Source organism: Alternaria arbusti (assembly GCF_024043155.1).
Source record: "Alternaria arbusti strain BMP 1465 chromosome Unknown scaffold_9, whole genome shotgun sequence".
In the NCBI taxonomy this organism is placed as follows: Eukaryota; Fungi; Ascomycota; class Dothideomycetes; order Pleosporales; family Pleosporaceae; genus Alternaria; species Alternaria arbusti.
In genome coordinates, this window is record NW_026249949.1 from 712,841 (window position 1) to 738,055 (window position 25,215).

A 25,215-nucleotide genomic window follows, 5' to 3' on the forward strand; every position below is an offset into this window, starting at 1 on the left:
CCACGGCAATTGCGAGTCAAATCTCGAAGGGATTTAGAATATCCCCATATCCGCAAACAATTTGCAAGTTGTTTCCGAGGTAAACGCGTTGACAGCAAGCCATTCCGCGACGTGGGGCGGGGCTCCTGCTCCGCGTGTGCTAGCGCGGGCGCCTTAGCGTCAGGAGTCAGCTCCGCCTCCTTCACTCACCACTGTACTTGCACATTACAACTGCGACGACTTAGTCGTTCGATTTTTACGACCATTACGTTCCTCACGCACCCATATATGGGGGAACCTCGCAGATGTTGAAGCTGGGTATCGCTAAGAGCAGATCACACCCTACCTAGGTATGAATGCTTGTCGGTACCTGAAATTTGCCAGCGGAGACCCGAGAAGTTCACACGACCAGTGGATCAACAACGATGGAGTCGACAGCACAGTTCCAGCAGAGATGGACCTGTGATTGACGCGTTCAGACCGAGTTTATGATATCCAGTACAAGCAGAAAAACTGATCCCTGCCACGTTTGGACAGAAGACTGTGGACGGCCTTCTTATGCTCACATCTTGCGTGCATAAAACACCGTGAAGAGCTTACGCCTTGACAGAAACATGAGCCGACAAAAAAAATCCAGCCGATCGCGAAGCGGCCCATCGCCTTTCGCGTAGCCGGGGGCTATGGAAGATGGAGCACATACTCGAATACATGTGCTCTGTAGGTCTGGATGCGAGGACCCATCCAAAAGACTGCAGCCCTTGCGCTACTGTGCTGTTCACCGGCTGCGCCATGACATGATGTTTGTAGGCTTCTTCTGTCTGCCCTGGTCCTGGCCTGCATCTATTGGTGGTGAGCCAATTGTCATCCCACAGCTTGCATTCTTCCTATAGGCCCGTAGAGTCAAGCCCTCTGGAATAAGGCAGACTCGGCTAATGCCACATTGATAAGAGCCCTGCCGCAGTCGAGAAGGCTACTCTCAATGATCGTTACATTCATCTTCAGCCCAGGCTCAATCATTGGAAACACCCGACTACCATTTGCCATGACTTTCGTTTTCAAGGTCGCCAAATCAACAGATGCATTACTACAATCTGTCCAGGTCGGCCCGGCCGACATGCTCGCGACTGTTTCAGCGGCCCATTCAGCCTGGGGTTTCCTGAAAGGCTTGTCCGGGGTGAAAAGCCTGCTTGAGTTCCGCAAAGAGACGTTGAAAATTGAGAAGATGGAGACTCTCGATGTCAAGTTACAATTATCGCCACTCTCCGGATTAATCTTCACTTGCAATGGCCAGTTTTACGTAGCTAATGAGAACATCGAAGAGTCGTTCGACGGTGACCCAAGAACGCAGCTCATTGGCCTTACGATCTGTGCTTTGGCTCACGAATGCGGAGGATCGACCGCAATAGAGCTGTTCATGAAATGTCTAGGTCCCGCCCTCTTCGAAGAAGGGTTAATGCGGGATCAGATACACGGCCAGCTCGTGGAAAATCTCGACAAGATAATCAACGAAGGTGCAGCCAGAGGCCTGCCGCAACGATTCGTTACCGAGATCGAGTCCCTCGGTGTCCCCACCGGCGATCGAAAAAAACTGCGCCACCTCATACTTGCCGATGACGGATCTGAGATTGGGCTTGTTGGTGGACTCTTGGTGTGGATCGCGTCTCGAGACCGGGAAGCGTATCTGACGCGCAGCAGCCTCGTCACTCGTGTTGCTACACTCTTGAGAGCTGTAGGCTATAATATTGGGGAGGTGATCACATGGGATGGGGAAGGGGAGCAACCAATGGGGGACAAAGAGCTGGTCCTTGTCTTAGGTGGACACATGGAAACTGACAAGTTAAGGCTGAGTGACGATGAGCTGCCAAACGATCAGCAAATCCATCACTATAGATTGAATACCGTGGGAGCGCTGTTCTGTACAACATTGGAAACACAATCGGGTCTTATCCCGGAAGTTCTACAGTCTCGTTTCGAGGAGGTCTATCAATACATCCAGGAGCACTTGAGTTTCGTATGGAAGAGTGGGTATATTAAAGGCAGTCATGCTGCCAACATGGGACAGGTACAAGCTTGCCCGGTCTGGAAGAAATCAAAGATCGCATCCACTCCTTCTGCTCTACGGCTTGCCGCTTTCCATTTCCCGATAGCAGCCGAATGGCTAGCGCCTTGTTATGAGAAGATCGCGGGCTCTAAGGACTGGATCATCATTTTGGATCAGAAGCAGCGCTCAAGTATTGGATGGGAAACAGGCTTTCCACCCGCCTTGATCAATTTTCGCATCATCTCAGCTTCGATTCTCATATCGGTTGCCAGCAGATTAGCCCCAGAAGACTTTGAGAGCCTGCGCCACTCTATCAACATTGCTCTTGATACACCGGATTGGATAGCATCGATGAGCTCAATCATTGATAACGGTGTACATCCGGGTCATGAATCACAACCGAGCAGTCTTGGATTTCCATTGTGGAAAGCCGTACAGATATTGGCTGTGGTCCATGCAGCGTCAAGCCCAGATTGGGTGGACCAAGAAGCCGATGTCGACGTACGACGCATCATAGGCTGGAGGACTGGTGCGTACGCAGTCTTGCCGAGCCTACTCTTTGAGATGGCACCTACCGAAAAGGCAATCGGTATTCGTTGTCTCGACCAGTTTTGGGCAAACGCAGTTGTCCGCTCTCAAGGCGCCATTCACACACAAGACAACACCATAATGTACGGACTGTCTATTGCGGCTGAATCTTCCAATATGAGCGACTCAGATACCGAGGCAAGCCTTCCCCTTGTGAACACTGGTGGCGAATGTCACTTCGGCACCGCAGTCACTCGTCCGGCTGATAGGGCCCTGTATCTCAGTCTAGAAAAGCCGGCGAGGCTACCGCTACATGACATTGCGATGTGCGGGCGCATTAACGGCGATTCTGTTGGGATAGTCTCGGTACTCTCGATCATTCAAACGCTTATCATCAGCTTAGAGGCTGCAAAACAGTGTCCTGGACATGCCACCAATACTGTAACCCAGACGGTGTATAACGTTCACACTTCGAACTGGTGTCAAAATCGAAACCAAAAGCCATGCTGGAAAGGTATGCCGACTGTGATATCAGCGCAGGAGCATCCTCTATGGGCAATCTTTCTTGCTGGTCATTCCGGATGGGGTATGTCTGGACGCATCTCTTTCGGTTGTTTTGATTGTGCTACAGTACAGGGCCAGAACAACTCTTTCATTGTAGGGTATACATAAGACATCACTGAGTTTAGAGTCGATGCATATAGTAAGGGCAGAAATGCAATGGCCTCAACCCAGTCTATCTCGCAACTATGCCCCGAAAGGAGGAATCATTTTGAGATCTGCGAATTCTCCAAGCACCTCCCTGATAGCGTCATTTGAATCCACAAACCCATGCCATCCCATCTTCCGCGCCTTGTTCATCGTGAGATCCAATGAAGATCCCATCAAGCCGCCGTCCGTAAACCCGAAGATGCGGTCGATATCCATATCTTGAAGCTTGTCTACCTTGAGACCATATCTAGAAACGATCTCCTCCCATGCCTTCTGCACCTTCTCTTGCTTTGCCCAATCGGTCAGCGTGAAACGCACGCGCAGCTTTGCTGGTGGCCCAAAACCTCGCGGGGGCGGATCGTGCTTTGTGGTAATGACCGTGTAGGCACTTTCGTCCAGGCTGGGAGTCTCATAGCCGATGCCATACCAACCCGCGTACTTCGGCCAGAAATTGCCCCACGTAAAGGTCGTACCATCCATAGTATTGAACTTTTCGTTCTTCGCCCCATCATTGAGCACAGCCCATTGCTCCATGTACGCATTCATCTTGCTGCTCGACATGCATCTATTCGCCTCCCAAGCTTGCAGATCAGTCGGAAACTCAAGCTTCTCGCCTAGGTGTTTCTGCACACTTGCGTATACTCCGAGCGGAAAAACAAGGTTCATTGCGGCGTCTGGCACGGCGCCGAGGATACCCGCTGGCATGCATACATTCCAGTCGATACCCTGCTTTTTGCAGTAGTCCCAGAGAAAGTCTTCTTGTGGGTAGTAGAAGTTGGGTTCGAGAGTGACGCGTGGTGCTGTTTCTTCCTGGGGAGTAGCTGCAGGGCCGAGATGGATACCGTAGTTCTTTGCGCCGGTCTGGAGCATGATGCGCTTGGGCTTGATGTTGGCTATGGGGAGAGCTTCACAGAAGTTCTTGAGAAGGGCGGCTGCGGTACGTTAGTTTCGTATATTGGAAAGTCATAAATCAGCTAGCACGTACTGTTCACCTTGCACATCTCCTCGGCGTCGCTCCACAAGCCACCACCCTCTTTCGGCTTGACTTGAACGTATGAGTAGAAGAAGACGTAGTCAGCCTTGACGCCCTTCTCCTTCAGCACTTTCGCGATGTCCTCTGAATTCTGCAGGAAGTCAAGAGAGATATGCTCGGCATTCTTCGGTAGTCCATCGGGAATCGCGGGTGGTCGCCTTGACAAACAGTAGATCTTCGTCCATCGCTCGGGATCCTGCGCTAGCACACGCAGCATATAGTTACCAGAGATACCATTTGCCCCGGTTATAATGGCTGTAAGTCCTTTTAATGACGAGAGGTATACAGGTAGACCGTGGAAGATGCCTTTGCTTTCGACCAGCTGCTGATTGGACATTTTGGATGAAGCAGTGTAGAGGAAATGTGATGGAAAATAGAAATAACGGTACTGGGTTGCACAACAGTAAAATAGACGTTATACTCACTGATGCGGCGTGTTCGACAAAATGATGTCCGCCTGTACAACCTCGGACCATGACGTATTGCGGGGAAGTGCAGCAAGATCGATCTCGATAGCAGCAGTGCCGCACAACATACGGGTGGATACATGTGTGACGCATGCGATTCTCCAGTCGAACAGCGCATGCTTCTGTCATAATTTTCGCGTAGTGTATGCACATTCCATTATTATCTGTAGGGTTGTCGAAATTCTGATAGCGCGTCTAGTCGCGTCGAGACAACACTCTGCGTTTGATCGGCGATCTTATAAAAGAAGATGCTGATGTGGTGGCGACATGGAACACCGTGCAATAGATGGTAGACATCGTCTCTCTAGTCGTCGTACCTAGGTAGGTGGCTTGAAGATGAACCGAAGCGCGTACCTATGTACGCGTTTGGGTCGGAGCTTTAGCGCGGCGCTAAGCAGGGCCGATTGCCACAACTGCTACGCGACATTACACCTACACCTCTTGCCACAACGGCGCCCAATATTGACGCGATTGGGATCCATTTCTTGGAAGCATACATCGCAATATATCTATCGGTGCTGTTTGATGCGGCTTGCCTCCTCGGTCCTCAGCCTCCTAACACGCACGATCCAGCCAAACGAACGTTCGCAGCTCATTACATTTCCAAGAGGGTGATCCACGGAGTCTAATGTTTGGGATAACCTGCCAACTTCCATACATCAGTTAATATTCTTCCTCTTCATCTCAGTTGAAAGATCAGGGAATTCCAACACACGAGGCCAGCTCCTGGGTCAACCTACCGCTCGTGATTCCTACATTGCGACGAAGTGCTCGTTCGCAATAGCAGTTACCTTCTCGCATCTCTGGCGGAAATCTTCCATGATACCAAATTTGACCCAGGACACCATTCGATTTTTCAAATACGTACAGTCCGGGGAACGGCTTGGCTCAAAAGGTCTGGCAGGTGCGCCCGGCCGACACTGCCGCTCGCAGTTCATAGAGCATTACGACAGTCACTAGCGCGATGCCCCAAGCAACTACCCGGCCGTACAATACTTCCGATGTGAACAGAGGTCAATATAAGCACGGTAAAACCATGGAAAAGGACATATCAAAACTTGTAGCCGTTCCTAATATCGCTTTCAGGCCAAAAGAGCAGCAAGTCTCACCGACGGACCAAGGTATACCAGAAACTTCCCGGAACAATGATACCTCCGAGAGTGACCCAGCTGACATTGCATGGGATTATGATGTATACGCCGCGCCTTTCGTTCCGCCAGGTCTCCAAGCAATCAACACCGAAGTGGCTACCATCATCAACACAAGACCTAGACATTGGATCGACTTTGAGAATTACGTGCATACATTCACCGGAACAAGCTTTATACCGCCACCATACGCGGAAGCTGAAGATTATACAATCAGATCAGCAGCGGATTTTCCTACGTCGCTCAATGAGTCCACCTATCTGCAACACTTCGACGTATCGGCCGCCATGGAGCGTGTAGCGAAGGAGAAAGAAAACGAATCACACGCGATGTATCAAGTCCCACTCTGGCAATACCAAGACCTGTGGTGCCTGACAGTGCCAGGACTAAGAGAAGATAACCCACACATTGAAATGGGCGACGTGCTTCAGATACGTCAACTGTATGTTAACGAAACAGGAGCCTTGACGTTGATGCCAAACTATGTGGATGATTACCAATTCGGATACATAGGAACTCCTTCAATAGTATTCAGGCCTTGGACAGGCGTACAGCACAATGCCGCAGTCTTCGGTGTCAACCGTGCGCAAGAAACAGTCTATTTCAAAGCAGATGGCCTCTGTCCACCGGTACCGCCCATGCGCATGTTCGCTAACGTCGTCATCCCACTGAAGTTCAACATCCTCCAAAGCCGGCGAAGAGCTTTGGCACACCTCAGCTCCAAGCTGAGACTCGTCGGATTTTCTCCACGAACACATGGCTATCTATCCTCAACCAGCAGCCTGAACCATTTTGGCGAATCGCCCGGTGTCAAATATGCCACACTTAACGCCGACGTCACGAGAGCCGCATCCCACGATTCTCATAACGATTGGAGTCTCCGAATCCTGTTTCCTGATGAATCTCATGGCGAAGTTCAAACTACACTGCGCAAAGTTCCCCATCGCAAGCTTTTCGATCGCGCTGTCAACTACGAACAAGCGCATGCTGTCAACGATATATGTACCAACATATATGGGACTGTGCCTTACTTGATCAGTGGACCGCCAGGTAAGGGAACAACTGTACGAATTGCATCCAGGACATACACTGACTTGTTATCCTAACCTTAACAGGTACAGGAAAGACAAAGACTCTGGTGGAGACGGCAATGCAACTGTTAAACACTACAGATGTCGCACACATGCTAATATGCGCTCCATCGGAGGCTGCGGCGGATACACTCGCCCTCAGGCTGAAGGAATATCTGTCACGAAAAGAGCTATTCCGACTTAACCGACCAGGAAGGGCTGATAACGAGGTACCACGGGAGCTATTGCAGTACTGCCATATCGAGAACGACATGTTCTGTCTACCGCCATTCCAGGAGCTCATGGCTTTCAACATTGTAGTAACCTCTTGTCAAGACGCGGCGATACTGGCAGACGCAAGATTGACCAACAATGATCTCTGGACTATACAAAGGAATATGTCATCAGCTTTCAACCCGGACGACCAAACTCCCATTCCGAAGCTACATTGGAGCGCCCTACTCATAGACGAGGCAGCTCAAGCTACTGAACTAGACGTCTTGCCAGCCATTAGTGTTGTATGCCCACCATTCACGTATCCGGCCTCGCTGCCCCAACCACGCGTAGTGATGGCAGGAGATGAGAAGCAGCTGGGACCACGAACCGCATCCCGCAACCTTTTAGTACGCAGGTCCTTGTTCGCCCGGCTTTTCCAACGACCGCTATACGAGAACCACCCCCTCTCGCGCTCCAAGATCAAACCATCATCCGGCCCACCAGTACTGAAGCAGTCGATGCTACCGATCATATACCCACCATTCACATTACTAGTCCGAAACTACCGTTCCCATCCCGCCATCCTCAGCGTACCAAGCGCTCTCTTCTACAACAACACCTTGATCCCAGAGGCACCACTACAAAACACCCCACTCCAACAGTCCGATCTCTGGCGCGGCCGCAAATGGCCCGTCCTCTTCATCCCGCACACCGGCCTCGACGAGATCGAACGCGACAACGGCGGCTGGTACAACATCTCCGAAGCGCGCATCGCCTGCAACATCGTCCAAACCCTCCACCGCTATTCCTCCGTCAAGCAATCAGATATATGTACCATGTCGCCCTTCGCCGCGCAAGTCAAACTCCTGCGTTCAATGATCCGTTCATCCGAGTATGGCAGCGGCGCGGGACTGTGGGACGTCAACATCGGTCCTCTGGAAGCTTTCCAAGGACTCGAGAAACGAGTCATCGTGTTGTGTACAACACGAGCACGAAAAAGGTTTTTGGCTAGAGACGAAAAGGCAGGCTTAGGTATCGTGGGTGGAGGCAGGAAGATGAACGTCGCGCTTACGCGAGCAAAAGAAGCGCTCTTTGTTATTGGCAACGTTGAGGTCTTGGAGCAGAATCAGCATTGGCGGCAGTGGTTGGCGTTTTGTTGGCGGAACGGGTTGGTGAGTGATGAGAAGGGGGGTTGGGATGGGAGTACATTGGGGCGAGATGGAGACGAGGTCAAGATTGGCGTACTGGAGAAGGCGTTGATTGCTAAGGAAGAGCAGGGGAAGCATAGGGGGAAGGTGTTGGGTAATGGGGCGGGGATCCAGGATGTGGGGGAGTATGATGCTTGGGTTGAGAGTTTGAGGGAAACGCTTGGGGAGGGGGATGAGGAGGGAGAGGGATTGGGGGAGGAGGGATATGAGGAGGCTGAAGGGGAGGCTGCTGTAGGGGGTGAAAATACTATGGCTGGCGCTGAGGAAGGAGAGGTTGTGATCAGGACTGGCACTTTGGTGTCTAGCCCTTCTGGAGAGGTTTACGACATGTAGCTGGAACCTGTATGCCCTTGAGGAGCGAGAAAGTAAGAAGGCTTATGGGGGTCTACGCTTGTCACTGTAGTACTGCATATGGAGATCTGTATGACTAGCGCAAATTGTTGGCAAGCTGCATTTGTCTAACACCGTATAATTTTGATGTACGTACGACGTTCTGACGTTCGTTACGGGGTATCAATATGTCTAGTAAACATACCCCAACTCCTCAAAAGCCAAGCACGTTCGGCACCATGACCTATGCTCCCCACGCCAAGTTACCATGCAATATCAGAACTCCTTTTCCTGCACCCAGACCACACAACCGATGATACCGATCCCGCTCCCAAGCAACTCAGCGAAAGACGCTATTCCACCATATCCCAAGACCCATCAAGCCTCTAGCCTTGGAACAAGAAGCCCCTCAGCGCATTCTCGACCTGCTGATCGTCGTATCCCTGACCTTGCAGCTGTTGAACCATCTGCTGCTGCTGAGCCATGCGTTGTGCTTGCTGCATAACACCATTCGCACCACCATACACCCCTTCCATCTGTGCCTGAGGCGCGAACGCTGCATACGAGCGAGACGGATCGTTTGAAGAACCTCCAGACATGGACATAGGCGGGCCCACAGAACCAGAGCCCGAACCAGCGCCAGAACCTCCACCATTCACACTCCCACTCATACTTCCCGGCGGCCTGTTATACGCGTTCTTAGGCGGACGGCCCATACCAGAGTAAGTAGGTGGAGGAACAGGCTGGCCCTTAGCCAGCGCCGCCTTCTCCCTATCCCTCTTCTTTTGCTGCACCAGCGTGCCCTTGACACCTCGGAGGTACTTCATCGCCGCATCAACGAGTTCTTTCTTTTCGGGCGAGTTCTTAAGCGCCTCGAGCATCTCGCGGACTTGGGTTTCGGATTTGATGTGTGGGCAGGTGCGAGAGTGGCCGAAATGGGCTAGGCCGCAGAGGTTGCAATGTTCGACGCCGGCGGCTTTGAGCTCGCAGGCGCCTTGAGGGTGGTTTTTGTGACAGGCGGGGCAGATGCGGTTGCCGAAGGAGCCGTAGGTTGGTTCGAGGGGGTTGCGGATGGGGATGGTGGCGCGCTCGAAGGGTTTGACTGTCACTTCGTTAGTCTTTGGGGCTTGTGGCGATGACTCTGGTGGTGGTGCGGAGAGATCGACGAAGGCGGCTGGTGGGCGAGGTGATGACGCCTGGTCTGAAGAAGCGGTTGTATGAGTTTGAACACCACTGCTGGGACGTGCTGAGACATCGAGTCTCATTCGAGTACCGCCTTTCGGTGGTACAATCTTCACCAGCTTCAATGGCGACCTGACAGCTCTCGCACCACCCTTCTTAGGCGTAGTCTTAGGCGTAGTCTTAGGCGTAGTTTGTACAGGAACAGGGGCAGTGGGGGACTTTGACGAAGAAACTTGAGACGCACCTGCGCCATTCTGCTTGTACAGCGAAGAGCTGGCGTTGTTTGTTGTACTGCGATGGCGAACATGACCCAGCTCCTTGGCGGCATCAACGTCCTCATGACCAGGCTCAGGCTCGCTTTCGTCTTCAGACTCGGCTTGGAAGTCAGTATCGCTTTCGGAACCTGTCTTGGCTTTGCGCTTCCTGCTCGGCTTCTTGATCGGTGAAGGCGGTAATGCGGATTCCTCGCGTCGATCGTCTCCTGCGGTGGATGCTGCATCGGCGTCTTTTGGATCTATCACGTAATCGACAGTCTGCACGATGTTAGTACTTATTCCAATGGAGGACAAGATATTGCGTACTTGTTTAGCCCGCCGTCCTCGACCCATAGCCTCCGCCTTTGCAAGTGCCTCAGCAGCAGCGGCGGCTTGTCGTTCCTTCAAGATCTTGTCCCAGACACCTGGATCTGGAGCAACTTCCTCGTCTACCGTGTCGAAATCGTCCTGTAATGCGCCTTTCTCGTTGACCCAGATACGGGCAAAGCCAAACTGAGATTCCGCGGAGTCATCGTCACCAGTCCGTGTATTCTCGATCTGGCTACGATCGAGTAGCTTGTCGATGGAGGCGTCATCGTACCGGATGTCATGGTCGGCATCGTCGTCTTTGAAGAGCTCCGCCGCGCCATGCTTGAGTATCGACTCGACATCCTCATCCTCGGGGTCTTCACGGTCGAGATCTTGGACAACGACTTTGTCAAGGGCCATCTTCTTCTTGCCCATCTGCATGATCTTCTCCTCTACAGAGGCTCGAGTCGCCAGCTGAAGGCACAGCACCTTCTTCTTCTGACCGATACGATGAGCTCGAGCAATGGCTTGAAGATCTTGATGAGGATTCCAATCGGGATCGAGGATGATGACGGTATCAGCGGTTGCAAGATTGATGCCTACACCACCAGCACGTGTGGAGAGAAGGAAGGCGAATAGCGGCGAGTCGGGTGCGTTGAACTGGTCGATGCGCTTCTGCTTCTCGAGCGAGCCCATGGTACCGTCTAGGCGCTGGTACGGAAGCTGCATACCGTCCAAAAAGTCCTCGATGATATTGAGCATGTCAAGAAACTGGCTAAAGATGAGTACGCGATGACCGCGTTCCTGAAGCTTCGGAAGTAGGGTCTCAAGAAGAGATAGCTTGGCGGAAGCCTCGACGAGATTGCGATGAGAGACTGCGGCAACTTCGCTTCGCTCTTCAATCTCTCTGCTATAGACGAATGGATGGCAAAGACACTTGCGTAGCTGCATAAGTATATTGCTCAAGTTCGCACGTTCCTGCTGCTTCAGCTGCTTATCGGACGTGAAGAGAGCTTTGAGCAACTCTGGACTCTTGGACAAGATAGACTTGTAGACTTGCTTCTGGAGATGGCTCATGGAGACGGGAAGAATGATCTGACCCAAAGGCGGGAGGAAAGTCAGGACCTTGGCCTTAGTACGTCGCAGAATGAAGGGTCGGATCTGGTCATGAAGCTCTCGGATATTGTCCGCTGTCATCTCAGCGTACTGCTCCTCAAGCGCAGCAGCATCGATAGTGTCGTCGAGGAAGTGCAGCAAGTTGAAGAGCTCACGGGCATTGTTTTGCAGCGGCGTACCAGTCAACAAAAGGCGAAACGGCGCGCGAACTGCCGTAAGAGCTGTATACAACTGAGACTTGTCGTTCTTCAAGCGCTGGCCTTCGTCAACGACGAGACCTGCCCAGCTAACACCCCTGAAGAACCTCCTGCAGTTGTCATCGGCGGCTGCGTCGTAGGAGGTCACAACGATGTGGCATCGCAAGTCTTTTGTCCTCTCGGGATACATCTCGTACTGGTAGGCCATCTCACGAGCCTTGGCGGACCCGAAGTAAGCCACCACGCGAAGAGACGGCGCCCATTGCTTGATCTCTCGTCGCCAATTGGCACATGTCGAGTTGGGGACTACAATCAAGAAGGGGAAGCAGTTGTGCTCTTGGATGAGGGTCGCCATAAAGGCAATGACTTGAATCGTCTTTCCGAGACCCATCTCGTCGGCGAGGATGGCGTTCTTCTGGTCGTACCACTTGTAGTAAAGCCAGTTGAGACCCTCCAGCTGATACTTCATCAGCTCACCACCAACAAGGTTATCAGGCTGTTTCTCTCGCTCAAGTTTGGCAAATGATGTGCTGCGAGCCTTTTCAATGCGTCCTTTGAGGGGTCCTTGCTTGGGAATCTTGACGTAGCGACCTGCCACCCAGTCGTTGTAAGCAGTGACAAAGTCGAGCCACCTGTCACCGTCTTCTGGGGTTGGTACGCTCTCCCATACTGTATCTTCGTAACCGAGTCCCTTGTACTTGATGAGCGCCTTGTCGACTTCCTTGATACGAGCTTTGTCAATCTCTTCACTACGGACTTCAACATAACTCGTGTACTTGATATCGAGGACGATATCGATGCGAAGGTACTCCTCGGGGACGGCATCTTCGGTCCGCATCTTCGGTCCGTCCTCGCGCTTAAAGAAGGCCTTGCGCTGGACTGCAGCCGTGACACCCCAAGTCCAGGCTCCGGAGTGCCATGCGGATCGGAAGTAGGACTCGTTCTCCCACTTGATCAAGTACTGCTTATCGTCTTCGCAAACGAGTTCACATGGTGTACCCGGACGGTATGTCTCAACATCCGATGGGCGCCAAGCGATGATACCGCCTACCTTCTGATCGAAAGTCTCGTCACACTCCTTGCAGAGCCATTTGCCAGAGTACTCGCGGAAACGCTCATCTGCCATCTCCTCGTCGTCGCGATTGACGTCCATAGCGTACTGCGACATGGGTGGTAGATGATGGTAATGCCAGGCACGAGAGCACTTCGTGCAGCGGAACATGACGTTGTTGGGATCGTTGACAAGCTCAGAAGGTACGTCGACAACTGGATCATGGCCGTCGTTTTCCTCGCGCTCCTTCATCTCCTGCTGTGTGGTTTTGCGACGTCTAAAGGGTCGACAGGAAGGACCCGAGATAGCGCAATCCTGACATCTGGATAGATCGGGAGCAGTTGCGTCTTTCTTCTTGTAGAAGTTGATGCACCTCTTGCATTGTAGAACGAACTCTTCGTCTCCAATCTTGGTGACTAGATGATCGCGAGTGGAGCGGTTGCCCAAGCAGTTCTTGTGGTAAGCCAGCGAGCAACCTTGGCAGTAGACCAGAGGCGCAACGTTGGGGCCATCGAAGCAGACTTCGCAACCCCCGGCGTGTCGTGCACGAAAAGGGTCACTTCGAGGTAGATTCGGAAACACTTCTCGGACGACTGAGACCTTCTGTGCAACCACTTTGGGAGCCGAGTCAGATCGATAGACGTCGTTGATACCCGCTTCCTGCATGTTGTTTGTAGCACGTGTTGCCCGATCAGATTGTCGGACTCCCGCTCGGGGTATCTTCTCAGGCTTTGCAGCACGCAGAGAACGTCCCTTGCGTTTGCGACCTGGTAGTAGATCTGAACGGAGGATGTCCGAGGCGCTGGACTCGTCTGTGGATCCATCTTCCGAGTCTTCGTCTTCGTCTTCGTTGTCGTTGGCGTTTGTTCGAGTCGGCTGTCTTGTTGAACGTCGTGTGGGTTGTTGTACGCCTTTGCGATGCCGACCCTTCCGCTTCTTGCCGGCGTCTTCGGAGTCTTCTTCACTTGTAGAGAGCGCAATGAGATCGCTGTTCTCTGAGCGACCTCTTGCTGGACGTCCTCGACGGGCTGCGCGCCTCAAGCCTTGTGAGCGGCCATTGCGACGACCTGGTGACTCGGAGGCAAGCTCGTCTTGATCGTCGTCTTCGGAAGAGGAGATGGGGAAGTTCGAGATATCCACAAAGCCCTCGTGATCAGCCTTGCCTGCGCGCTTACGAAGTCTCATGTCGTCGTCGTCGCTACCGGTCGCGTTTGGATCGTCGTCGGGTTGGAAGGTTTGTAGTGCCTCTGGGCCACCGTTGAGTTCGAGGAGCTCTTCGAAGGTTATCTATAAACACTTAGTAAGATACTTCGAGTAGGTGGTTGTAGAGAAGAAGGAATCCAAGCAGAGGTGGTGCTTATATAGCGGGACCAACTGCACCCGGCGCGAGGGCTGCCTTTACCGGTAATAGTAAGGGAATTCGAGACATCCAAGATATAATCACTCACCTGTTTGACGCGGTCACCTGACAGTCTGACCTCGTAAATCATCTCGCCCTTCCTCCCAGAGAACTCGCGTAGGATCTTCTCCACTTCATCTTGGGGTTCGTAGTACTTGTACTCCGCCTTCTTGACTTTCGCGGAGGGTATTCGAACGCATACCGCCCGGCGCTTGCGGGGCGGGATATTGACATGCATAGTGAATTCTTCGTCCATGTCGTCCTGCACTGACATGGTAGCGGGGGAGTTGGACGCTTCCCTCTCAGGCGCGGGGCGGGGAGTACTCAGGGCAGCGTTTGCCTTGGGCCCTGGTGGCGGCTTCTTCTTAAACGCGGCCATAAGTGCCGCACCATCTTCGTCGCTACTCATTTTGGCAATTTGCGATGCGTTTGTCTGGTGTGGTACGTGACGGCGGGACGGCTCTTTTGGCAAGGAATCTATGTCGGCAGCATCCAATGGGCCCGACTCGGTCGAGGGGTGCGGAAATGAACCAGGACAAGGTTCAATATCCTTGGCAGGTACAATGTACAACTTTGAAATGCGGGATGAGTGGGGAATGGGGATGCAGGCGCGCTGCTGTACCGTGGTTTCCGTCGCGTCTCGGTGAACGATGATAGCGCCCAAACGCCAGACGCGTGACTTCGCGTCCCGCGCTTGCTATCTTAGTGCGAACGCCTGGCTTGGCAATCAGGAACTTTTTGTCGCATCGCTTTTGCGCTGGTTACGAGTCAAGTCTCGAAATCCACCACGCCTGCCAAATTGACCTTGTTATGGTTTATTCCTGCCTCTCTAGTAGTACGCTACTGCGCTCATGCCAATTGGTCAGCCCACGCACCTTCCTCCGCTACAAATCCATTACTGCCGCCATCGAGAGGGGCAGGCAGGGTGGACCAGATCGACCCTTCCGACCGCGGACACGAAACGACCGCAACGACGAAAAAGATGAACCGGTGAAGAATCGCCGTGAGACTCGCCGTGAGGCACGGTTCGAGAAATTTGGTCCTCCTCGTGACGATCCAGAACCAAGATTCGGTGATCGCTCGACTGTAGCACCTCGCAGTAGCAGATTCGGACGTATACCCCGCGATGACGATGCGCCGAGTCGGTCCAAGGAAGAGCGACCGAGCGGCTTTGGAAGAGATCGATCGAATGGTTTTGGAAGAGAACGATCAAGTGATCTGGGAAGAGAACGACAAGGCGGGTTTCAACGAGAGCGACAAAGCAGCTTTGGAAGAGATGCGCGTGGAACGGGAGCCGAGCAGGGCTCGCACCGCCCCAGCGAGGCACAAAAACAATATGAGCGATTGTATGGCGAGAGAAAACGATCTCCGCACAGGCTTGATCCGGAAGGGAGACGAAACGGGGATATACACCCACCAGAAACTTTCCAACGCTATGAGGATGGCTATAGGCCCCAGCCACGTATGCCAAATAATCGCAGCGACTCACGGAAACATAGGACAAATGATCGCAATGACTCACGGAAACAGAGGCCAGAGAGAAACTGGAGGGACGACAGGGCGCCTTCATACACGCCCCGCACTCGCGATGTAGCAGACGAAGGTGTCACTGAAGCACGATTCTCCCAAAGGGGTGATGACGCGACATCATACAGTCCGCGAGCTCGGGATGAAAATGACCGTTCTTTCGAACCGCGATTCTCTCACAGACCGGATTCGAAGGGCGCCAGAAGAGAACGCCATGCCCGAGAGTCGTCTGATGCCGGCGCGGAGACGCAAAAGCCTTCCGTGCGAGGACCAGAGTCACTCCCTTACACGACTGCCGCTTCAGAGTTCGTATACGGGTATGGGAGCGTGGTAGCTGCGATCAAGGCGGACCGGCGTAAATTCTACAACCTATACGTACACTCACGAGGTGCAAGTAGAGAAGGCCTCATGTCTCGTATCAGGTCGCACAAACTATTCCCAATCACACAAGAAGTTGGAGATGAGCATATGCGCGCTCTGGACAAAGCAAGTAGTGGTCGACCTCACAACGGGGTGATTCTCGAGGCATCGCCTCTGCCTGTCCCTCCCATTACCGAGCTGAAGACGACTTCTCTCGAGGATGGGAGCTTCAGGGTCACACTTGATAGCCAAAGCGCTGAAGACCTGCTCGTCAACGGCAAGCAAGAGCTATACTCATACAAATCTGGAGGGTGGAGACACCCACTGATCCTCTACGTGGACGGAGTAGTAAGTACAACAATACCGTCTATAAGATGATAGCTAACAAAGACAGGTCGATGAAGGCAATCTTGGGGCTATTGCACGCTCAGCCTATGTCCTGGGTGCGGACGCCATCATCACGCCGACCCACCATACCGCAAACTGGAGCCACATCGCGGTCAAGGCCTCGGCCGGTGCCGCTGAGGCCATCCCGCTTTTCAAGGTCGGAGACCCAACCGACTTTCTAAAAAAGAGCGCGGGTGCAGGGTGGTGCATCTACGCGAGCGACGCCATTCCGCCTGCGCCCCCAAGTCTCTCTTCAACCGAAGACGCACCCGAGCCTGGATCCAACAAAGTAGTTTACACTATTTCGCAGGGCAGGAAACGTCTTCCCGCCGACCACAGCCCAGTTGCCGAGCACCCCACAATCCTCATGATGGGTGCTGAGGGCACTGGATTGAAGACCAGTCTGGTCAACCTGGCGAGATACAAGGTCGGAATCCCCCATGGCCGCGAGGCCAACGAGGTCGGAGTCGACAGTCTGAATGTCAGCGTTGCTGCGTCGATACTCTGCTACGAGATGCTGCAGAAGCCGAGGACACAGCCTGAGCGAAACCCCGAGAACGTTGTCTTCTAGACCGTTACCCATTCGAGGAACACGTCCTCTGTACTATATGTATACTTTTAAAGCTCCATTGTAAGCTTGCAGGCTGGACATGCCAACCTTAGACTGGCAGGTGGTCCAATAGCCTTCAACGACGTGCGTCGTTATCAATTCGCTCTCTCCTCCGTGCGAGGCATGCGCCGTTGCAGCACTAATCGTCCAATGACAGATGCAGGCCAATATGGTAGCTGCATGATGCTGCAGTGCGGAGTGCGTCCACTAGGTGCTTGCCGACTACCTAGCTCAGCGCCTCTTATCACCGAGGCCTCCCTAGCCCAGCAAGAATAGCTTCATGGCGACATCAATCGTGAGGCTTAAAGCGGTGAGGCAAGTTTCAAATGACCATTGCTGTACTCGCGTCCAGCTGGTACCGCGATTTACCATTCGAATATCGCATCGGCCCCACGTGTTCGCTACAGTTCGCATACCGGTGGGCTGACGCTGATCGGTGGTGTGGCTGGTGTGCGTGACCAGATCCTTATCAGTGTATGCAACTGCCAATCCATCATCCCATCCAAAAATGCCTCGTACCTGTGACACGCAAAGATTCGGAGTCGGAGGATACTGGGAAGTTCACAAGACTTGACAAAAGTTTAAGTTTCAAGGAATTAGCAGAGCCTAGGATCATGCCATGTCCATCACGACATGATCGGCGATCGGAGCATGGCGCAAAGCTCAACATGGGATTTGACACCGCTTTTCCGAAATGCGATGCAGGTTTTGCGCCATCCAAGTCTGTGAATCCTTCGCGCTCGCTTGGTGAAGGGGACATGTCGTATAATGTATATACCTGAAATAAGAATGTGAACACCGTGACACTGGCTATACCCACAACGCGCTATGCGCTATCAGTAGGTGGTGTCGAGAGAAAGTCCTAGCGGTGAAGTGAAGCTAGGGGCGCGTGGGGAAAGGCGTCCAAGCGCCCCTGTCGTCATGGAGCACACGCCTCGCCATACCACGATCCTCCCCCTCCTAGCGCGATTCCAGACGGGAGAGCAGCGTTTTTCACACCCACCCATCAGCCATCTCCCACCCATATCATGGTGTCGCTCTGACCCCGTGTAGCCCCGGCTGAATCCGTCCTCCCCGCACCTGCGCCTGCCCTCAGTCACCTGGCGACTGTTTATCTATTCGCTCGGTCGCGCCTGCCAACCCACCCTTTGTACTCAACCGCCGCCTAGAGTTAGAGCCTCTCCGTCCTGCACGCACGCTGCAACTGCACGCCTCACACCTAATCGCGCATCCCGCCGCATCATAAACCCCGCAACTCCTCCCTCTGCGCCACCGTCTCGATTCGACACGAGACTCGGGGCGAAACTTCTCACCACCCGCTGAGACAGTAATTACACATCCACCATGACGCGAAGAATTGTATATGGCGTGGGGCTCATCCTCACACTGGCCTGTAAGAGACGATGATAATGCCGCTACAAAGGAAAATGAGACTGATTGACTGCGCAGGTACCATCATGACCATCGCCAGTATCTCGATGCCGCGATGGGTCAGCTACAGCCCCGACGGCAAGCGCGAATACTCGTACGGCCTCCACAGTCGCTGCTCCGCCGTCACGGGCACCTGTGTCCCCTTCCCCAAGAAGAGCGACTGCACAAAGGACCCGTCCTTCTGCAACATGTGGCGGACAGTCGGTTTTCTGACCTCCTTCGGCGTCGTCGTCGAACTATGCGCCATCGTCTCCTTCATCGTCATCATCTCCGGCGGAGTCCAGCGCCGAGCCGCAGGCTGGCAGGTCGCCGTTGGCGTCCTCTCTTTCAGCGCCATCGTCCAGTGCGCCGGCATGGCCATAGTGGTACGTGTCTTTCCCCGCGTTTTCCCTGCTTCCTGCAGGGTCCCATCCCCATCGCAGAAGCAAAGCATGCTAACAGTCACACGCCCAGGCCTTCCTCTTCGACCACGACGAGCGCTTCTGGTCCGGCTGGCACCTCGACCTCTCCTGGACCCTCTGCACCGCCAGCTGGACCATCCTCTTCCTCACCTCCGTCGCCATCGCCGTTTCCGCCTTCTACCTCCCCGTCGAAGGCGACTACGAGCTCATCCCAGAAGAATACTACGGTCCGCCAGACGATCGGTAAGGGCACACCAAATATTCCACAAAATACTGCACATCCGCTGTGCAAGAAGAATCGTTTTAATTTGGGTGTGTAGGCTTCTTTCGCGCATCTCGGCTTGGGACAACGGCTTCAAAGGCCCCGACTCGGGCATGCAGTATAGCTACCAGCGCGATCAGGATTCCATGAGCGATGTTGTTAGTATTGCGGCGAGTAGCATTGCGCCTAGTGATCGCATGAGGAGGGGGAGCAGTATTGCGCCTAGTAATCGGAGGGAGAGTGATGCGAGGAGATAGGTGGAAAACGAACGGAAATGAAGCGGTATGGTCATGAACGTCGATATCGCGGGCATATGCATAATGTGGAAGGGGAGTCGGAGGCATATCTTTATCACTTTGGGCGACGGTTTGTCTGGTCTGTGTTGCGCTTTTTGCGGTCTTGCGGTTTCGCGAACTTGTTTTTGCTTTTTGTTTGTTTTTGGTCTACGATACCCTACTGCCATCCATCGGTGGTTGGGCACATATCTTCTCAGCTAGTCTGGATATCAAAACGTTAGAATCTGGAATTGATTCGTCTTTCCACTCTCACTGGTTTCGACTTCGTCCAGATAATTCTTGGTACGAATCTGGGGTTCGGCGGTCGCTTGCATAATTTTGAGTCATGTCAATCTAGTTTTAGCTACATTGGCTTTCCTCGCGTTGATTCTACCTTAGATTACCTTGAATTTCCTCAAATTCAAGCAGAGCTATCTAGTCAGAACCATGGAACCATTTTAGACGGTACAACACGCCCTCAGACTTGGACGACTTTTTGTTGATACTCTATGGCTCATACATTCATCTTTATGCTGAATGTACAACATGCACTTGATTACTTTCTCTACCCCTGCTCTAATCAGTTTCTCTCCATCTGTTCCAATCATACGCGAAGTTTATAAACGGAAAATGACCTGCTCATCAATGTACTCCTTGGTGAAAGTGCCAGCTTGTGTTCGGACGATGTCTTCAGTCCCGGTTTGTACAACGTGGTGAAGCCAGTGACGACATGCGTATACCAGCTCCATAGGAATAAGCGCAGGCTCTGGAGGGTCGTCGAATGAGTCGAGCTTTCCATATAACTCTTGATAATTCTTTTGGTGTTCAGATGGGTTGATCGACATGCTCTTTGCATGTGTATTTTGATAGAATTCAAGAATTGCGATCTCTCTCATTTTATCAGCGGTGACTTTGCTTATGTCGTAGTGATGTATTGCGGGAGTCATGGGTGGCTCGTCGTCGCTCTGCGTCATCGCAGTACCATAGGTGGGTGATAACTCTCGATATTGTTGGAAAAATCGAGTCATCAGCTCAATACATCGAGACGCAAGAGCACCATGCGCGTGTGCTTCGTCTATAAAAAATTCGGCGTCCGTGCATCGGCTATGGTCGAGCAGAAAGTCACGTAACGAAGGGTGGTGAAGGCGGGGTGTTCGATTCTTATGTTCAGGTATATCGAGTATTGCGTGCAAGTCTTGGACGATTGATTCGATGCCTCCATACTCTTTCCCAATATCCAATAGTCCACCCAGCGCTCGCATGCTAAGGGGTCTCTCTAGTACCGCCAGGGTCCCAAGCACAAGTCTCAGCGTCTTGTAATGTTCTTCTTTCTCTTCGGTCGTATAATCGGGCGAGACCGAGTCGCGCAGGACGGTAAGATAAATGCTGTCGAGATGTGTTTCAGGCCCGACTGGACCGCCGCTATCATATCTCATGATTGACTCTAGTCTTCGCTCCGCAAATCGCCTTCCTTGTCCGATGAATTTACACGCTGTTGCCGCCCAGATGAAGAGACCACTGGCCCTCTTTGTCATCTTTGCGATCATTCCAGGGCCGGGCCAGTCTGCAGGTAGGTATTGTTGCTGGCCAATGACCATGAGATGTTGTGTCAGGAAGAGCTCTATGTCAGCATCAACTATGTCAGGCGATATGTGATGTAGGACGTAGCGCCGAAGCAGTGCGTTTGACATACGGCCAAAGCCATGCCGGATCGGTACTCCAGGTCTGCTTGTTAGAAATATCCGAAGTCGTAGTCTGTTCAGGTCCCGGGCTTCAGCCAACAGCTCGATGATCTTGCCGACATCGTCATCCCCGTCGCACTCGTCCAGGGCATCAATTATCAAGACAATGGAGGTAGTGTCGATGTTAACGGCTGATGCGGATAGAGGTTTGAGGACGAGGTGGCGCCACTGGTCGCGCAACGAAAGGTTCGAAATGTGGGGAAACTCCTTAGCCACATCAAGTATGTGCTGGCGCGTTGCTGGAACGTTGCTTGCAAGCTGAAAAGCGATGCTAGTTGCAAATCTCCCTGCATGTCCAACGTCGCCGCCGCCTCTGGCGAAGAAGAAACTGGCCCCTAGACTACTTCGATTGTCGAGCCTACGAGCTACAGTCCGCGCGATCGTCGACTTCCCGGTGCCAGCTAGGCCGTTCAACCAGTATATACATCGCTCATCTTGTGCATCGGCCCAACTGTATATCTGCTCCAACAAGGCGGTTCGTGTGCCGGGAAGGCAGAAAGGCTCGTGCTGCCTAACGTACGCATTGAACGGCGCCTCGGTAGCGTGCGGTAATCGCTCAAGTTCGACACCCGAGGCTTGACTACAGCTCTGTCAGCGACGTTGCACCTCTGTCTCAATTATAAAGAGTGCGCATACTTCACGATGGTTTGACCAAGATTTTGGTATACTCCCGTCTGGATGGCGAACCGCCCACCATCGTTGTTGAAGTTGACAGGTTGAGCAGCTGCATGTGGCTCCATGGCCGCTAAGTAGCAAGGGCGGAGAGGTGCGACATATCAGAGGAGAAGTAAGGCAGTGCAATTAGACAGAGCGCAATCTCGTGTCGGCTCAAAGCGAGTATTATGCGCAGGGTAAGACTGAGGCAGTCAAAAAGGTATTCTGCGAGGCAGACTCCCAGATGACGGCTGAAGGCCCATGCAGCCCCTGGCCACACGCAGCGCTTCAGCCTTTCGCGTGAGCTGAGCAGTAAGCAAAAGCCGAGCCTTCCTCCTTCCTTCCGTACTGGAATAATACCTGTGGTCCTACTTCTCAAATCATAATCAACATTGTTACGCTGTCTTTAATCATGGAACCAGCCGGTCTTGCTGTCGGCATTATTGCCCTTGCTACCACTTTCAACAACGCTGTCGACTGCTTTGAATACGTCCAACTTGGTCGTGCTTTCGGTACCGACTTTCAAACCAGTTTGCTCAGGCTGGAAAATGAGAGATTGCGACTCTCGCGTTGGGGCAAGGCTATTGGGCTGAGTGGCGACATAGACAACACCTCCAGCGTTATATTGGCGACTGCACCACCAGAGAACGTGACTGCAGCCGACAATGTGTTAAGGCAGATATTGGGGCTTTTCGCGAAAGCAGAGGGAGTTTCAGCCAAGTACGGGAGCCACGCAGCAGAAGTCGATCGAGACCTCGCAACTTTCGACTCGGCCACTGACATGGAGCCTGTGGGCCAGTCGTTGCTCGCGCAAATGCGCGCCCAATCTAGCGAGCGCAGCAACACAACGCCCCTGAGGCGGAAGGTGCAGTGGGCGCTGTATGAGAAGAAACAATTCAATGACTTGATCCAAGACATTGCAAATCTTGTCAACGATCTTCTGCAATTGTTCCCTGCGGCGCACGAAGAACAGCGCCGGCTGTGCAGGACGGAAGTGTCTGAGATCAACTCCAGGGATGCTCGTCTTGCACTGAAGGACATCGCAGCATTGCAAGACAAGGAACTTGAGAATGCAGTCGTCGAGGCTTTGAAGTCCCAGGTTAGTTGCTTGGCGTTGGTGCAGATGATGAGCCAATTCTGACATCCCCAACAGGATCACAAGTCGCCAACATTCAATAACCGCGATTCCACCAAAGTTGGTATGCAAACGGGTGTGGCCAACAACTCTGGTAGTCAGGTGTTCAATTTCTAGTCGGGTGTCCCATGAATGAGGATATGTAGGGCGCACTTCGTTTCCGGGCTCAGTAATTCATGTCGTCAAATCTTCTTCGCGCTCTCGTATTGTCGGCCGTGACGATGTTCAATGAGAACAAGATCTTTCGTCTCCTCATCATTCCGCACAATCTCCCCGTCCATATGGTCGAGCAGAAAGCAGTCTCCTACCTAGGTATGAAACGATAAGCATCCCTATCATCATACTTTCTCTAACCACTTCATCTGTGCAGCTTTTAAGTGGCTCGAAGACCTCCGAAGTATTTGTAGACTCTTTCTCTTTTAGGATGTTGGTAGGACTGCATTTGACCTCCTTGCACGTGACATCGTGGGGCGAGGGATGCATAAGCATTCTGTTGGTCGTGCTTGCGTCTGTCGATACGCGAGACCCATAACTGCCGAGGTAGACTGGAGGGGAAGGTGCGACGTCGACGCAAACCGTTGGCCTGGATATTTTCCAGCAGTTCAGTGATGCAGCTGCGATTGCGAAACTCATGGCGGAGCGACTGGCTGTGGGCATCACTCAGAGCGCGTTTTGCTGAGGCCGCTAAGGGTGTTGTGCCCAAGTCGTGAGTCCAGCCAGTTTCGAAGGAAGGCGGGAAGCTAGGCGAGGTCTTGGCATGCAGGCGCCTTGCCGACGACGACAGGTACACAGCCTCCACTGATCTCATACGATTCCACGAATGACGGTAAAATCCAGACTGACGAGTTAGGTTGCATGTTGCGATCAAGCTGAAACACGTGCTGTGTTTGAGTACCTAGTCTGCATCCTGTACTTCGCCCGGAAGGATTTGGGGTTGCTTCGCCTCCTTATCTTCCTAGGCCTGCAGCTTTGTATTGACTACATCATACAGCTCCGCGGACCCGGCGATATACCACGTCACACGCATGCATCTGCGTCTCATTGGCTGCAGTCAAATGTCAGTGTAAGGCGAACGATCTGATGCCGCTGTGGTGAGCGATGGGGCTGCTACCACGTCTCAACCTCAATGGAGGGGCTCACAATGGAGGAAGAAACACGATTGATGCTTGACTTCGGGGCGTCCAAGAACGCCAGGGAACTCCGCCCCCCCCAATCTAGATGCGACGAACACGGCGGTTGAGCTCCATTGAGGTACAATGTTTGCTTCTGCCGCGTTGCATCCTACGCAAAGTCTTACCTCGTTGAGAGACCCGGTACAGGTACCCGCGACAGCCGACGAATGACCTCGATTGAAGAGCTCAAGACCATCAGGAAGTAGCGTTATGCGGAAACCGTTCAGATTGAGGGATTGCTCGACGTGTGCATCATCGACGCACTCTTCCCAAGGCTTTGGAAAGCTTCTGCACACCGCGTAAACGCCGGTCAGGCGTACCTCTACAACGTGTAGCTTGCGTAACCGACGTGGCTGCGCCGTCCATCAGCGGCCAAGGCGAGATCATACACCGTTCTTGTGAGGCATGGCAGGAGATGAAACGATACCTAGATATCTGTACAACCAAACACCCGCCGTGATATGGTGTTGAAGCGGTGCGCTGCCGTCACAGTGCGCCTAGTACATCCTACACTAAAACCCCCAACGGTATTCCACCGATTATTCAGCAATCTTACCAGCGGATTAGAAGATTGACCAGGTTCAGTACCGCAGCACGGCGCGACCCAGGCGAAATCTGGCCGAAATCACCGTCTTGGGTACTCTGGCTGCAACGGCCCTACACCGACGAACCCGTCAGACTTTTCAGGAAAGAAATGCCGATAATCTTATTAGACGTTGCTCCATCTAGGCATAGACGTGCCTGTGCTCCTACCAGATTAGTCTGCTCGTGTACCTGTACTATGGCTCCGTCGGTGCCGGATAGTTCCAAGGTTTGATCGAAACATTCCGAAGAACGATCGGACTGCGCATGAGAAGTTTTCTGTTACTGTGACAGCATGTCTTCCTGTAAGTTTCCAGACCGTAAGCTTTGCGTTTTTAATTTGGCGTCGTTAGGCGCCCCGAAATAGCGGATTGTACCTAAGTAGGCGTGGCGCGATTGCTGCTAGCCCGGCTATTCTGGGCAAACGAGCGAAAGATC

General features: G+C 52.9%; 8 protein-coding genes across 8 annotated transcripts; 5 read left to right on the top strand and 3 right to left on the bottom strand.

Moving 5' to 3' along the window:
- Nucleotides 1-1,021: 1,021 nt before the first annotated feature.
- On the top strand, nt 1,022-2,865 carry J4E86_007155 (uncharacterized protein; the record flags this gene model as incomplete). The annotated part of the gene is given in 2 exon segments (XM_051447677.1): nt 1,022-2,823; nt 2,838-2,865. The coding sequence occupies 2 exon segments, from the start codon at nt 1,022-1,024 to the stop codon at nt 2,863-2,865; spliced, it is 1,830 nt and encodes a 609-aa protein (XP_051301275.1).
- A 430-nt stretch (nt 2,866-3,295) lies between these two features.
- Nucleotides 3,296-4,629, bottom strand: J4E86_007156 (uncharacterized protein; the record flags this gene model as incomplete). The annotated part of the gene is made up of 2 exons (XM_051447678.1): nt 3,296-4,191; nt 4,245-4,629. The coding sequence occupies 2 exons, from the start codon at nt 4,627-4,629 to the stop codon at nt 3,296-3,298; spliced, it is 1,281 nt and encodes a 426-aa protein (XP_051301276.1).
- Nucleotides 4,630-6,194: 1,565 nt separating this feature from the next.
- Nucleotides 6,195-8,734, top strand: J4E86_007157 (uncharacterized protein; the record flags this gene model as incomplete). Its single annotated transcript, XM_051447679.1, has 2 exons — nt 6,195-6,957; nt 7,029-8,734. The coding sequence occupies 2 exons, from the start codon at nt 6,195-6,197 to the stop codon at nt 8,732-8,734; spliced, it is 2,469 nt and encodes an 822-aa protein (XP_051301277.1).
- A 383-nt stretch (nt 8,735-9,117) lies between these two features.
- On the bottom strand, nt 9,118-14,648 carry J4E86_007158 (uncharacterized protein; the record flags this gene model as incomplete). The annotated part of the gene is made up of 3 exons (XM_051447680.1): nt 9,118-10,446; nt 10,495-14,127; nt 14,289-14,648. 3 exons carry the CDS (start codon nt 14,646-14,648, stop codon nt 9,118-9,120), a joined length of 5,322 nt encoding a protein of 1,773 aa, XP_051301278.1.
- A 717-nt stretch (nt 14,649-15,365) lies between these two features.
- J4E86_007159 (uncharacterized protein) lies at nt 15,366-17,084 on the top strand (the record flags this gene model as incomplete). The annotated part of the gene is made up of 3 exons (XM_051447681.1): nt 15,366-15,701; nt 15,770-16,474; nt 16,521-17,084. The coding sequence occupies 3 exons, from the start codon at nt 15,366-15,368 to the stop codon at nt 17,082-17,084; spliced, it is 1,605 nt and encodes a 534-aa protein (XP_051301279.1).
- Nucleotides 17,085-18,580: 1,496 nt separating this feature from the next.
- Nucleotides 18,581-19,474, top strand: J4E86_007160 (uncharacterized protein; the record flags this gene model as incomplete). The annotated part of the gene is made up of 3 exons (XM_051447682.1): nt 18,581-18,919; nt 19,008-19,198; nt 19,276-19,474. The coding sequence occupies 3 exons, from the start codon at nt 18,581-18,583 to the stop codon at nt 19,472-19,474; spliced, it is 729 nt and encodes a 242-aa protein (XP_051301280.1).
- Nucleotides 19,475-20,109: 635 nt separating this feature from the next.
- Nucleotides 20,110-21,974, bottom strand: J4E86_007161 (uncharacterized protein; the record flags this gene model as incomplete). The annotated part of the gene is made up of 2 exons (XM_051447683.1): nt 20,110-21,814; nt 21,871-21,974. The coding sequence occupies 2 exons, from the start codon at nt 21,972-21,974 to the stop codon at nt 20,110-20,112; spliced, it is 1,809 nt and encodes a 602-aa protein (XP_051301281.1).
- Nucleotides 21,975-22,300: 326 nt separating this feature from the next.
- J4E86_007162 (uncharacterized protein) lies at nt 22,301-23,140 on the top strand (the record flags this gene model as incomplete). Its single annotated transcript, XM_051447684.1, has 2 exons — nt 22,301-22,987; nt 23,042-23,140. The coding sequence occupies 2 exons, from the start codon at nt 22,301-22,303 to the stop codon at nt 23,138-23,140; spliced, it is 786 nt and encodes a 261-aa protein (XP_051301282.1).
- Between the last annotated feature and the right edge of the window lie 2,075 nt (nt 23,141-25,215).